This window comes from Alternaria arborescens, assembly GCF_004154835.1.
Source record: "Alternaria arborescens strain FERA 675 chromosome Unknown contig_1, whole genome shotgun sequence".
Classification (NCBI taxonomy): domain Eukaryota; kingdom Fungi; phylum Ascomycota; class Dothideomycetes; order Pleosporales; family Pleosporaceae; genus Alternaria; species Alternaria arborescens.
The window spans coordinates 2017769-2032394 of record NW_021167856.1 but is presented as its reverse complement, the minus strand read 5'-3'; the positions used below and the strand labels follow the sequence as shown (position 1 = coordinate 2032394).

General features: G+C 52.8%; 4 protein-coding genes across 4 annotated transcripts; all 4 read right to left on the bottom strand.

Annotated features, from left to right (window-relative positions):
• Positions 1–1098: 1098 nt before the first annotated feature.
• Positions 1099–2140, bottom strand: AA0111_g789 (hypothetical protein; the record flags this gene model as incomplete). Its single annotated transcript, XM_028654276.1, has 3 exons — positions 1099–1368; positions 1423–1682; positions 1738–2140. 3 exons carry the CDS (start codon positions 2138–2140, stop codon positions 1099–1101), a joined length of 933 nt encoding a protein of 310 aa, XP_028512353.1.
• A 1004-nt stretch (positions 2141–3144) lies between these two features.
• On the bottom strand, positions 3145–4284 carry AA0111_g788 (hypothetical protein; the record flags this gene model as incomplete). The annotated part of the gene is made up of 3 exons (XM_028654265.1): positions 3145–3573; positions 3629–3978; positions 4041–4284. The coding sequence occupies 3 exons, from the start codon at positions 4282–4284 to the stop codon at positions 3145–3147; spliced, it is 1023 nt and encodes a 340-aa protein (XP_028512011.1).
• A 712-nt stretch (positions 4285–4996) lies between these two features.
• On the bottom strand, positions 4997–6635 carry AA0111_g787 (hypothetical protein; the record flags this gene model as incomplete). The annotated part of the gene is made up of 3 exons (XM_028654254.1): positions 4997–5980; positions 6042–6353; positions 6540–6635. 3 exons carry the CDS (start codon positions 6633–6635, stop codon positions 4997–4999), a joined length of 1392 nt encoding a protein of 463 aa, XP_028511752.1.
• Positions 6636–7527: 892 nt separating this feature from the next.
• Positions 7528–14601, bottom strand: AA0111_g786 (General negative regulator of transcription subunit 1; the record flags this gene model as incomplete). Its single annotated transcript, XM_028654243.1, has 4 exons — positions 7528–7590; positions 7652–13554; positions 13611–13926; positions 14008–14601. The coding sequence occupies 4 exons, from the start codon at positions 14599–14601 to the stop codon at positions 7528–7530; spliced, it is 6876 nt and encodes a 2291-aa protein (XP_028511751.1).
• Positions 14602–14626: the final 25 nt, after the last annotated feature.

The following is a 14626-nucleotide window of genomic DNA, read 5'->3' as shown; positions in this document are numbered from 1 at the left end:
TCGAGTAGGATATGCCTGAGTGGGGATGTCTTCAAGTTTGTTGGTCAATCCCGGGCTAGCGTTTGGCTCGCGCGACGGTGTACTTGGAGACAAATATGGTGCATGAATGGAGGGATTGATGTCGTACTCGACTTCATAAGGAGAAACAAAGAGTCTGAATTTCGAAAAATGACAAGAGAATGATGGGTTTGGTGGGATAAGGAAGGCGGGCGGCGAAGACTATTGGTCCTCGCCGGACGACTTGGAATGACGGTGGAGTTGAGAGCAACAGAATTGCGATCCTGGACTGAAGAAAAGCACTGATATGCGAGTTGTAAAGGAGTTGGAGGCTTAAGGTGACGATTGACGGACGGTTCGCAAGGTCCCCAGCACCAAACGCCTGAGGGCGTGGTGATGGGGCTTAAAGGCTGTGGGAGGCTTTGGTAGTATGAATTAGTTTGAAAGTATATACCTCTAACAAGACTTTTTAGAATCCTGCCGCAACGAACAGTGACGGCAGGAAAAGCACTGGCTCTTATCCGACCTCAAAGATTTGGAGGCGTACCATGCCTAAGGCTGAGAATGGGTAAGCGAGCGCAGTGAGGCTGTGATCAGCCACATCCGGGCTGTAGCGCAAATCTTGAGCGCTTGAGCGACGTATGCTGACCGAATAGAATCGTCATTGTAGACTCAGCCTTGTAGTATGCCTCCATTTGTGCGGCGCGAGAGTAGTTTGGAGGACGTAGGCTGAGCGGGACGGGTGTTGAGGTGTCTGTGCTTTCGCGGCCCTTGTCCGCTTTAATACTAGATCTGCCAGGCGACATTGGACATGCATGCGCTCTCGTAGCTCCAATCACATCTCCCGCCATCTCGCAACATCTCCGAATGGTGGCTTTTGATGTGAGCATCCTCTGGTGATGATGCAGCTGCCACAACTGCCACCCGCATCCGAACTCACCGGTTCGGCACGCCACAAGTACGAACGAGGCTAAACGCAGTAAGCGCGCATCCGAGAAGATCTATTTCCGGCGCAGATACACGAGTTTTGGTCTACAAAACATTATCATGATTCAATTCTATCATTATTGACTATCTCATCGAGATCATTACTTCAACGCTCTACTTCCTCGCGGCACCAGTACCCTCTGGCCAGAACTCATCCAGCCACTCATATGGGTCCTCAGGAGTGTATTGGTTCAAGATCTCGCCCTCGTAGTCGGTAAGGTGGTCGCGAGTGAGGTTGTACAGCGCGTACTTCTCATCAGGGCCTGTACCGACAGTGTATGGGACGGTCTGAACGTTGTTTCCAATCTCCTTGTCGACCCAGCGCTCGACGTCAGCGACCTGTGCGTCCTTGATGCGGTACTCATCGCCGTAGTTGGGTGAAATCTGGAAACGTTTTAGTCAAGTGACATCTGGAGAGAAGGAATTATGGATTCTTACTATGCCCATGCGGGTACCGTTGATGGCAATGACGTTCTGGATGGTAACATTGCGCTTCGCTTGGTTCAAGCAGTTGCCGCACGACTGGTAGAAGGTACCAAAGGTCTCGGCGAAGAAACCGGTGATGTTGACCTTTCCACCTAGCGAGTTGTCCTGGAAGATCTTGTCGGTTGCGCTTCGCGCACCGCCTCCGATGACGCGGAGCTGGGTGTTGAGGCCCTTGGAAGTAAGGGCATCTTCGCAAACGTCTTCCCACCAAACTGTCGTAGGATCGTCAGTATGCCAGTGCGATCAATCCGGATTTGTTGGACTTACCATTCTCGACCCATGCATCGCCCAGCGCGTGAATACCCTCGCTCTGGTGCTTGCCAATGACTACGTTCCTGATCGTGGCTCCGGGCAAGAGGTTGAAGACAGCATCAGCATCAGTTCCTTCTGCCTGCTCGTTGCATGATCCTTCTTCACGCTCGTATCGCTTCATCTGTCCATCGAAGACCTGACCAGGACCGATGTACATGGTCTCGTTGAGAACGACAGTCTCAGTCGGTACCGGAAACTTGGTAACCGGGAATGGGAATCGTGGAAGAGGTCGCGCGCCGAGGTCGCCCTGGGTTGAGTCTGCGCCTCCTTGTGGTCCATCGCCGTTTTGACGACGGATCACTGCCGCCGTTGAGAGGGCAGGAAGAAGAGGGAGGATGACAGAGGTAGAGAGCTTCATCTTGACGACTGGATATTGATTGTGAGAGGAATTGAACTCTTGTGACCGAGACTCTGGGTCAATTGAGGACTGCAGAGGTGCAGGAGAGGTACTTTACAACACATGCAGCTGCCCTAGCTTTTATATCTCCCACACCACTTTCTCGCCCAGCTCTCCGTCCGTCCAGAAGCCTCATCACGCACACTTTCCATACGCGATCCCACGCGAAATCCTGCTACCGTCTCTTTTGATATGCTCATGTAGGTGTACAGGGGCATAGCTTTCCCAAAGCTACCCCAGTATCTGCGCCCCCAAGCCAGCGGAAGAAATGTCATCCATGTACTTTCCGCGAGTGACGATGCGAGGACGGTGGTGTAACAGACTTGGCGCATCTTTAACCGATGAATCCCCAGACTACGAGATGCGTCGCCAAGTGAACGCCTCGCGTTGGTCACAATCGGCGGCATTTCTCCACGAATAACCCCGCGACTTGGCGGCTTGTTTTCGCCAACCCCGACTTTCCTCCCCCGCGTATCTTGGGTTTCTTAGCCTGTGCCTGCGGGGGACAAGGGTCTAATTTTCCTGCGCCCTGAGCGGTCATGCGACTGTGGTGGCTTGAGGTACGGGGTAGGTTTACCGCGGCCGCGCTTCGAGATCTCTCGTCTTTCATGTTGCGCAAACACTTCCGCATCATGGACTGAAGGAGAAGGAAATACATTCCTGCCGGCGAACGATTGCCGACGTACAAGTGAAGTGTCTCTTTGGAGCATTGACTGACAAGGCGGCACAGACAATGCTACAACTATGATCATGTTGGCAAATTGGCGACACAGTCATCCTCATCTCACAAGTCCAACAGCAACAGCACGGTTTTCACACTATCGGCTACCCACGATCATAATGGGATACACTGGCTAGTTGGATAGCTGGAGTATGTGTGGCGACCAAAACCATGCATTCCACCAATGGAGCGACAAGACCTGAGCATCACCTAGATTGGCAAACATACAAAGAAGGAAGCTCCCTCAATCCCAGTTCTCAGTCATATCCCGCAATCCCTCCTCAAGGCTATCCCATCTCGATCCCGGTCCTTTCAACCAGCTCATTACCTCCTCAGCCCTGGCGTTTGGCAAGCTCATTCGATCAACACCCATGCCCTCGATATTATCCGGGAATTCTCTTTCGGGATAAAGCTTACGCCATATGTCCATCATCTTGTTGTAGCTCCACGGCTCTGCGAAACCGAAGAGACGCTCCGTCTTCACATCGCTATGGATCAATGCGGAGATGTGTAACAGCGCATCGTCGACAGGATGAATGTACCACTGTGGTCCAACGGAAGTTGTCCATCTCTCTGACTGTATGCCTTTCCAAGCATCGTGGGCCCATTCGATGGTTGAAGGAAAGCCTTGGTGCTCAGGCATCAAGACAGCGCCGAAGTTTGCGTTTGGCAACTTTTTTTTTCAATATTAGCACCATTCTTCCTAGTAGGTGAGAAATTTTGCTTACGACGCGGTTGAGTACGAAATCGGGTTGATTCTCTTCCATCCATCTCATTATCGCCTTCTCAGTTTCCGTCTTCATGGCTGCGTAGACGAACAATCCCGGTTTGCCCGGTTCTTTCTCCAAGATCCTCAATGCTTCGTCGTTGTAGGTATTTTCGTCGATCGAAAACTCAACGTTGGGGCGAGGAAACGTTGCAGCAAGGGAAGATGATGTAAAGACGAAGCTTTTGCACGAAGGGACCTTTGCGCAAGCCTTGAGTGCATTCAGGCCTGCGTTAGTGGCAAGCGCAATCGCTTCGTGGACGTCTGAGATGCCTCCGATGGGTGATGCGACGTGGATGAATCCTTCGATACCTAGAGATCAAGACAGCTTAGCTTTGCTGGGCGTATCAGGAGCGAGCCTAATCTCGACATACAATCGACGACCTTGTCGTAGCATCCCTCGGCTGTCATATCCGGCACATCAACCAGCTCGAACTTTGCTTCTTTGTACTTATCGTTGAAGTACTCGATCAAATATCCGTGCTTCTGGACTTGTCTGACCGCACCGCGAACATTATATCCTCGCTTTAACAGCTGATCGACAATATGGCTTCCAATAAGCCCATTGACACCCGTCACGAAGACAGTAGCACCAGGCTTGATGATGACTGTAGGCATAGCGTCGAGTGGGCCGAGAGGAGGAGTAACTTGAATGAGGTAAGCAAAAAAGGGGTTGGAATTTCGAATTCTCCAAACACTACTCAAAACCTGCTTGTAGGTCTCACGATGTAGGCAGATTCAAGAGGAGAAAAGAGAAAGAGAAGACAACAGTCGCAAGGCCGGAAAACAAATTAGATACACCGTGGTGACTGGCTGCCTGAAGTTACACAGCCTAGCTATGTTTGGGAAGGCGGGGTCGATGCAGCACGCAGCTTTAACCGAATACCAGTAACACATTCTATAGGTTTCTCTTTCCATCTTGATCGAGAGGTTGGAGGAATTCGCGATTTTGAAGCTGTGTGGACCTGAGTCCTTTGGTTCAGCTTTGACAACCCTCAAGCTAGGCAGCGCTGGCTGCGAAGAGTTTGGAAGTCGGGTGTGATTACAGCATGCGAGAAAGACGAGGAGATCGGGAGATGAAGCAAACAAACATGTCATTATTCATTGGTTTACTCTGGACATAAATCAATGAAGCAAACAGGTAAGGAAGCAAATATACACGTAGTGTAGCTGGAAAAGTACAAGACTCCAAAACCCCTCGCCTAGCGGACATAGAGAGTCCACTTTATACTTTTCCACACATCCAGATGCGTATATAACTTCTTTTTCCATCAAAGACGTAGCACTTTCTAACGGTGTTGTCGCATACCATATGAAGTCCTCGCGCCGATCAAGCACCCTTGCTCTGGGTGTTTTGAGGAGTCAAGTTCTCGAACTTTCCAACCAAGGACTTGATGCTATCACTAGTCTTCCGCATACGAGTAGCAGTTCCCATAGACTGGCTGGGAGACATCGCTGTGAGAACTGGGCGGACAGGTGCGGTGGCATGCTCCTTTCGCCATGGGGTGGATGGGGACCATGGCTGTGTCGCGGACGCTGACACGCTTCGCTCATCATCGATCGCGGTGCTTGTACCCGAGATGAACGTGTTCATCGAGACAGCCTTTGATCTTCTCTGCTCTGCTAGAAGAAACCAATGGTATTCGGATTCGACCTGAACCATCCTGCCGTCGTCGATGTCGTCAATCCCTTTGATCTCCTCCATGTGAAACGGTTCATTGCTGTCGGTGGTCTCGGTGGTCTCGGTGATCTCTCGAGCCTCCTCGATCGCCTCGATCTCCTGAGGTTCCTTAGCCTCCATGATTGCCTTGAAGACTTTGGTATCTTTGATGTCCTTGACTTGCGGAGTCTCAATCTCGCTTGAACCTTTGGCTGCCTCGACCTTGCTGGGTTCCTGCATCTCCATGAGCTCCTTATAGATCCTAGTATCCTTGATGTCATCGATCCCTGTAGTAGGAACCTCGCTAGTTGCCGCCCAGTCCTTGGTCTCAATCTTTGGATCAGCTGGATGCTCGTAAGCGAGAGGCTCCAGATACTCGTTACCGGCGGCTAACGCAAGCTCATCGAGAGATTGGTGCGGAACATCCGTGTCGTGTAACGTCGCGATCGAAGGCGATATGCGTGGTGTCGGATGTCCGTCAACAACAGCTATCGAGCCTGTCTCGGAGAAGTCGCCGCTGTTGGGCGCTTGCTCCATAGCCGAACCCTCAGCCGACCTGCCACTGCTGACAACTGTATCGGTCTCATCCGGCTCTAGCCTCCTTTCGCTATGCATGAAGCTCCTCGTACTTCCTACAAGCGTATCTCCATCGCCCTGTCAGTTGAAGCAACTTGTCAGCCTAAACCCTCCATTCAATCCTCGATCATTGACTTACCTCTGGCACGAAGATCCTGCCCCTGATCGTCTTCATCATCCCCACCTTGCCCAGCAGACTCGGGCAAGCAACCTCAATCTTCTCAGTCTTGACCTCTCCAGTTCCACCCATATACTGGATCAGCGCCCTTTCCTCCTCCAAACACAAGGCCTCGAAGATCACACCTTTGGCGACTTCTGTGCCGCAACACTCGCCCCAATTGCGGGCGTCGAATGCTAGTGTGCTAGCCCCGTGGCCTGAACGGATGGAACGGCGGTAATCTTCGATACGCGCTTTGCGGAGCTTGGGTGTGCGTGAGAGGGAGAGCGCGGTCTGAAAGGGTAATTTGTAGTGTTAGCGAGGATAGTGAGTTGCCAAGTGTGAGAGTGAAGAGTCGTCGTACTGGATGACTTGAAGGATGTTGATAGTGGTAGTGTAGACCTCACAACGGTAAACGCTGTTGCTAGAACTCCCCTATCCATGCCGACAAGCAAATGCAGTAATAGAAACAGAACCCACCTTGAGTGTCTTAGCGTCGGTAACGCCATCGCAGAGGAAATACGCGACGGGGTAAGCTGAGGAAGGCGATACGTCAATCTCAAGCTGCGAAGTCATCGCGTCGTTATAATGAATCCTAGAAGGTGGAAGCTCCGAAAGCGATTGCGATAGCGGTTGAGAGTGAGAGGAGCACGACAACGGTTTTGTGGGCAGAAGAAAGCCGAATAAGAAGAAAGAGCCAAGTAGAGGCAAACGTGGTGAGGAGTGAAAAGGCATCTGTTTGTTGTCGTTGCGTGCGTTTGCGTTACGCTGTCTGTGTTGACAGATGAAGGCATCTGGGGACGCGCCTCCCGGAACTGATAGAGGAGTGGAAAGAGCAGTTGCAACATACATACCCATCTCACCTTCCCTCCTCTTCACATCCTTATCACCTTCACGATACACAGCTTACACAAGCAGGCAGACCAAGAAACCAAAGCGACGTGGACGAAGCAGGAAACACCATTCATAATATCCTACAAAGTATGCACTTGACGGTAAGAAACCTCGCATTGAGCGCCTCATCCACCCAGTACAAAGTATTCGCCTCGCAATGCTTATTCTACAAGAAATGCGCGACAGCAATGAACATGACTAGTAACGCAGCATCCCCATGAATGGTATAGCAATACCCCCAAGTGACGATTCCGAAGAACTCCGTGCTTTTGTATCATGGACCAGAAATAGAAAACGATACCAAAAACCGCGAACGTCATCTTCTGCGTTCCCATGCTCATCTCGGGTCCCATCCACATACGTGTCATTAACCCCCTTGTTTTTTTTTTGCCGGCCAGCCCAATAGGAGTCGTGATACCCGTAAGCAGGTTGAGAAGTAACCCGAATGCCCGCATAGGAAAAAGGGAGGAAGAAGATCAACTACTTAAGTCTTCCTCAAAAACAACGGAGGAAGGTTATTAGTACCCATCAAATACACTCTGCTGCAAAACTCCGAGTTCCTACCACCAGCCGCCTAAGCCAGCGGACGCGGACTCGCCTGCGCATGCGTAAACAGTGCATTAAGCAACCGCTCAACCTTCAAAAGAAGAAGACGAGTCAGTATGGTTGGACAGCAAAGCAAGTAGAAGATTACGTACTTCAGGAGCTGCTTTGACAAACGGCAAGTCCCAGAACGTGTAGGTTGGGTTCTTCAAGATCTCCAACAACGTGATAATGAGTCCCCAGGGATGTGGGCGGTGGACTAGCAGGCGCTCTAATAACACGCGGGTAATGGTCTCTTGGATCTCCAATGCGAGCGAATCGTCGTTAGGGGGTCCGAAGAGGTGGAGCAGCGTGTAGCTGTAGAAATGAGTATGCGTGTTTGGGAAGCGGAGCTGGTTCGCGATGGCGCTGATGAAGTGGAACCTGGCCTCCGGGTGGAAGTCTTTGACAAGCCTCTCAACAACCTTGGTAGCTGGGCTCTCTGCATCAAAGATCGGAACGCTAGCGGGCCCGGTCCCTAGAGTCGCGATGCCAATGTACAGAGTAATTGCATGTATCAGCGTTGGGTTCGCTGTCGTAGAGACGAGCTCAAACGCTGCTGATTGAGCCTCTGCGTAGTAGACTGCTTGGCAGACCTTGTCAACGTCCTTGTTCTTCAACTCTGAGCCCTTTAGGAGATTGTCTATAGCATCCTTGATACCTGCATCTGAAAGCACCTGCGCGATGTCGGCACGGATGACCGGTGCTTGAAGGTCATGCTCCAGTCGATCGGCCTTAAGTCCAGCTGTGAACGGGTCTGGCATCTCGAGAATGGTGGAGGGGTAGGCGCTGACGATGAGATTGCGGAGTTGTGTGCAGTGCATAGGAATACTGTTGCAGAACCGGAAGTGGTTCTCGACCAGGAACTCAGGGAAGTCGTGGTGTATCACTAACAGAACTCGCAGGACACCGCGGTAGAACTGTTCAGCCATAACCGTCTCTCCTGTAGGCTTGATGAGCTTGCCCGTGAAGATCAAGAGCGTCTCGATAAGCTGAGCGTAGACGTCCCATCGCTTGTCTCCTTGGCCCTCTTCTAGCATAGCAGGTACGAAGATACGGTGAGCAACTAGTGCCAACCACGAGAATGTAAATCGCTGGAGGTGCGAGGGTTGGAGAACCAACAAAGCCCTGGCTACAGCATGGAAGACGTCAGCCTTCTGGTCAGCTAGAGCCTCTTCCTTTACCGCATCGTTCAGGTGGAAAAGGATGGCAGAGAACAACCTGAAGAAGACCTTCTGGTTGAAGGCATCGCCTCGTGTGCTGTGATGGTTGCAGAGGACGAGTACGACAACGACTAGTATCTGATCCAGATACCTAGCCTTACTTTCCTTGACAGCTCCGTCTTGCTCGCCTTGGTAAACGACAAGGTCCACCACTAGTCGGCCAAGTGCATCGATCTTGACGGTTGCAATGTCTTCGTTACCGTTGCCAAACGGTGCGGAATGTTCCTGTTCGTATGCGGCTACTGAAGAGTCGATGCAGGTGCGAATGAATGCAACTGATGATTCTTGAGTTTCCATCACCTTCTGCTGGTGGAGCTGGTAGATAAATGCGCCAACTGTCTTCTTTGGCATGCTTTCCATTTGGAGATGCACCCACTCGTCGAAGACATATTCGAGTTGGTCCTTGTATCCGGATCCTGGTGGTGTAAGCATCGGCTCGTTGGATGGTACCTGTAGGTTGCCGAGCACACGCTTCCCGAGCTCGAAGGATGGGTCCTCTGCTAGCCATGTGGTAAGAGCATCGATGGACATGGCGAAGTCGGCACGGAACGCACTCGGATGTTCGTTAAGTAGGAGCTCCTCCATCAAGCTAGACAGCATCTCTACTGCGGCGACACGTCGTTCTTGAATGGCCTTGGCGATAGTCGTGTTCAGGCGGTGCATATCCATCAGGCTAACTTCCATCAAAGCGACCATGACTGTGGACTTGAAAATCCTGTCATCGTCGTGTAGAGTCGCCAACCACATAAGTACCTGCCGCGAAGTCTGGACAGACAATTGGCAGAGATGACTTAGCAGATGCGCCATCACCTCGACCTCCAAGCGGCTCAATGAGTCGGAAAAGAGATGGTTAGTGACTTGACCTGCGATGCGGAAAGCCCAGGTTTCCTTGTTAGGGCCCGCGTACTCAACACTTGTGATGAGCTGGTCGAAAACCTGGTGAACATTGCTGCTACCAGGCTGAAGTTCGCTGATACGTTCCTCTGGCGCCTCCTTGATAACGCGAGTCAGTTCGAGCAAAAGATCCTCAACACCACGTTGACCACGCTCCAAGCCTGGAGCCTCCATGTAGCCATTTGGTTGTTGTTGTGTCAAAGGTGCATGAGGGGCTTGAAGACTCTGTAGCCGCGCTTGTTGTGCTGGTTGGCGTGGCTCTGCTGGTGCAGCACCTGGAGTTGGGAGGTTCGGTACCGCTGCGAACTGGTCTTGGAGGACGTCTGGAAGCTGACGTCCACCGTCTTGGGACGTGTTATTCGCGTGCGGAGCACCTCGTGACTGTCTACCGAAATCTTCGTAGATGGCCAGCTGCTCACGATTCAGACCACCAGGCATCTGCTTGTATGGTTCAGGGATATAGAATGCCCATGGGCTGATGTTTGCATCCTTGAATGGCTCATTCGGACGAGAGCTGCGGAACATTCTGCGAATGCGGACTGCCTCCTCGATCTGCATGTCAATCTCCGCAAGAGACGACATTTCAGCGGCCTGCTCAACCGTGTTGCAGACGAGGTCAAGATTATCGTTCACAAACATGATGATATGTCCCTCTGGCAGCGCTTGGTCGGGGAGGTCTCTAGCTGTTACACGGATGTGGTTTTGAATACTCATGCGTAATGGCTCCTTGCAAGTAACAAGGGCCAAAGCACCAGAAAGAGCCTTGACAACAGTGTGTGCTGCGTTGCGAAGCTTCTCCTCGTCGGGTTCCATAGCAAAGTCCTTGTTAATCAACTGCGATGTTGAGATGGCGGCAATAGTCACAGAGCGCTCTACTACCGGAGCGATGATCTCCTGGATGGCTTGGTTGACAGCAGTAAGGAAGATCTTCTTCAATGCCGCTGGAGGGACCGCGCTGTTTCCAGACGGCGGGTACTGAAGCTGGTTGGTGAAATCGGGCAGAGCTGCCGTGATTGCTGCTGACGAGAATCGTTCGTTCGGACCTCGGGCGCCACGGTTCAGGCCCATAATCGAGAGATCACTGAATGCTTCTAATCCTTCAGGAACCATGGATCCAAGGAACTCTTCGTCCGTTGGGGGTCGTCCTCGGATACTGTTTGTGGGCTCAATTTCCTTGTGGTCAAGCTCTAGGCCTTTGCAGAGAACTTCGATCTCGAATTTCTGGTTTAACTTTAGGTCTGCAAAGTGGTAAAGTTCCATAAGGACTCCCAGCATCTCCATGATCCAAGGATTGGGGGGCCTGAAGATGGAAGACTTGGCAGCTTGTACAAGCACCTTGCAGGTGAAAGGAATTACAAGAAGAAGGCGATCAGTATCGTAACCCTCATGCAATAAGTCCTTGAATGAGATGTTGCGGAATTTGATCGGCTGGTCTCGGGCAATAGTCAATGAACCAAGCCAAGAACCCAGATTCTTAAGATGGCCACGCTCCGTCGAACCCAGCGTGGAGTCAGTATTCAGCATACGGATGACGCTCGCGTACGTCTCACGGAGCACCTCAGCCCAGAGTGTCTTATCGTTGAATAGGTCGAGCATGTCGAGGTAGAGTTGCTGGAAATTAGGCTGCATTTTGGCGCGCTCCTCGACAAGATAGTTTGCGAACCACTGGTGATGTCTCTCTTCGACGGCTTCGGTGAGATCGCTGATCTTGTCGCGCAAGTTGCGCTCGGAGACGTTGTTCAATACGAACAGAACTTTGTCTTGAACGTCTTCGTCGGGGTCCTCGTACAGCTCTGGGCGGAGTGGGGGGTCGACGTAGAGGCAGCTGAACTTGGGTATGGCCGGCTCCTGGTGGAGAGCATCATCGATACCGTTACCGTTTGTCAATCCCACACCGTTGTGACCATCGCCGTTAACTTCGCCGACTTGCTGACCTACAACTTCTTCAGCTTTAGCAAAAATCTCAGTTCCTTGGAGCCCAGGGACAATGAGGAGCTGGTCGCAGTAGTTGGGCCACTCGTGCAGTCGGTTCGAGAAGTGTATGAGAGCTTGGAGGCCGAACTTGTACATACTGTCCTCGGGTCGATATTCCTGAACAGCTTCTAGAACCATAGCCAGCGCAACCTGAAGTGCAATTCGGGACAAGAGGTTGAAGTTGATGATACCTCCGAAAAGCACAGCAGTCGTGGCTAAGGCTTCTAGAGGATATTCCCCGAAGCAGTTGTACTCATCGAAAAGGCCGTGAATCATGCATGCGAACAAATCTTGGTCCGCGGGATCACGCGACTCCTTGTACTTCTTGAGTGCTGAGATGATGTCTCTTACATCACTGTCACCGCTGTACATGTTCTTGAAATGCTCTTGCATCTTCTTATCTGCCTCTTCCGGAAGCGAGTTTCCGTTCTGGCCGTTGGCGTCGATAATGTCATCCACGCCTTCGCCGTAGTTGATCAACCTCGGGTACGCCTGTATGCAGTTCCGCTGTAAGGGCAGCAGTTCCGGCTCAGGGAGACCACACTGTGCAAGGAACCAGAGCAGTGGGTATACTGTCTTGACAGCAAGCGGTAAGTTGAGAGGTTGGTGGTCGTCTCGTGCTCGTTGCATCTCTTCTGCAGCCCGCGCACTCAGAAAGTTAGTCAGGATGCGACGGAATAGCGGCCCGGCCTGCTCGAATGTCTGCTCCAGCCAGGTACCAAGCTCGAACTTGCCGCGCGCGTGCGCTTGTGCAGCCAAATCCAAGCTGATGTCAGTATTACTGCGAATCAGTTGCTCTAACCAGTTGTTCGTCTCCGCGTGCTCGAGTACCAGACTGAGGGTCATTGAGTCGGCGTTGTAGGCATCGACAAATCGATCTGTAAGCCATTGGGAGTCCTGTTTCCAAAGGCCGTAGAGGACAAAGTTGTAGATGGGTAGCTTCTTGAGGAAGTACGGATCAAATAATTGCTTCAATGCCTGTTCCTGCAAGGCACCCCAAGGCTTTGGGACTGCCGCTGCCGCTACGAGGAACTCCGCTGTGTGTGGATTGATCACCAAATCGGGTATGCCCATCAGCTGTGCCGTGTGATAGGTCTCAGATGTCTGGAAGATCATGTTGAACAGCGCGGCTGTCGCGTCGAGCGAGACAAAGGGGTGTTTGGTTGCTTCCTCGGCGAAGGACTTGGCGTCGTCGGACGCGTTCTCGAACGTCTTCAACGAGTAAGAGGTGCGTAACCTAGGGATCTGTGTCACGTCCAGCTCTTGCCGTGTGGAGGACAGGAAAGCAACTACGAAGTATAACTGTGTTAAGTCGTGCTGCCATTGTCCTCCCCATAGTGCTTGTATGTCGAACTTCTCCGTGTCTTGGGCAACAGGGAGCAGCGCGTTGTATATAGCTAGGAACTGGTGCTTCTCGATGCGTAGGTGGTCCCGGTCAAAAGCCAACACGACATCCTGCCAGTCTATCCGCTGCCCGGTCCGGTGTTCGCGTAGTGCGGCAACAAAGTTCTTCGCGTTGTATCCGGTAGAGAGCGCGAGATAGAGGAGCACTGCGGCGACTTGCTGGTAGCTGATGTCGCGCGTCTCGGCAGAAGCGAGCACCTCTTTGCATGCCTCCACCGTAGCTGTGCCTTGTGGACCCGCCTGTTTGACCAGCTTGACCAGAGGATTCCGTGAGCCATCTGTGAGCTCGACGAGTATCAGCTTCGATTCGACGATGCCGGGGATCTGTTGGTGTGTCTGCTGGTATCGCATCTGAACGGCGTACGCTAGGCTCATCTTTTTCTCTTCGTCCCAGCCTTGTGGTGGATTTTGCAGTAAGCGTTCGACGAGGGCGGCGAGGTATTCGTGGCTCATGTCCTCTGGCTGGGTGGGTTGCGCGACGGCCATTAGCAGGTCATCGCCTACGGTGGACAGTACAGCATCGGCTGGTGAGAATTAGCGTCAAGTCAATGGGGGAGCCAATTGGGAGTGAGATGCCCACCTTTAGTCCGGAGATCTGTCTTCCTGCAGGCGAGGGCTAGCATCGTCTTCGCGACCGAGTCGAGCTTGAAGTGGGATATGAAGGCCTGCAGGTCGAAGTCGCGGAACAAGTCGCCCTCGCTGGAGCTTATTGATTCTGCAATCTTGTCTGCCTGCTCGGGCTCCTTCCGTATTTTGTGCACCTCGGTGAGGAGGATCTGGTAGCTGCCGTTGCTGTCGGCGTTGCGGGCGCCGGTGCCGAAGATGGTGGCTGCATTGTTCTGCAGCACGCGGCGGAAGTATTTTGAAAAGACCTCCATGCCGTTTGAGTCGACCAGCTGGGCGCGTCAGTAAATGGAGAAGGAACGGGGCGCAAGCAAGGGAGTGCAGGGCAAGCGCGCAAACGGGGTCAGACGAACCTTCCTGATCTGCTCGGTTTGCGTGTCCCACTTGACGCGGTCTTTGTCGTCCTTTACAGGGCCAAACTGACTGAGCAGCAGAAATATCTGGGCGATGACAATGCGAGAGAGATTCTGGGACGAGGGGCCAGAGGGGTTGGTGGCTGTGCTGGGAGAGCCCGTGGTGCTCGAGGTGGAGAGTGAAGGCGAGGCGCGGACAAGCTTGGAGGCTCCTCCGCCGCTACTTGACTGTGCACCTGGGCCGTTGGTAGCGGCTGCGGCGGAGGAAGCCAAGTGCGAGGCAGCTTGGGGCGCTATGGTCCTGGACCCTCTCGAGGACAGCAGCTGGCTGGCGGGGAGCTGCTGTCCTGCTTGGGGCGAGAAGGGCGACGACGTCGACGAGGCGGCCGACGACTTGCGGCTGCGGACGAGGCGCGATGAAGACGCGGGCGGCAGCGAGGGGAAGTTTGCTGTGGCGGGCGACTGGGCGGGCCGCGAGTTGCTGGGTGAGGGCGTGTTGGTGATGCGCTGCTCGTGGGCAATTGCCGTGGATATGGGCGTGAGGCGTGTGCTTTGGTTTGGTCTCGGGGCGCCCCAGGGGTGTTGCTGGCTCATCGAAAGAGTCTTTCCATGAGTAGCG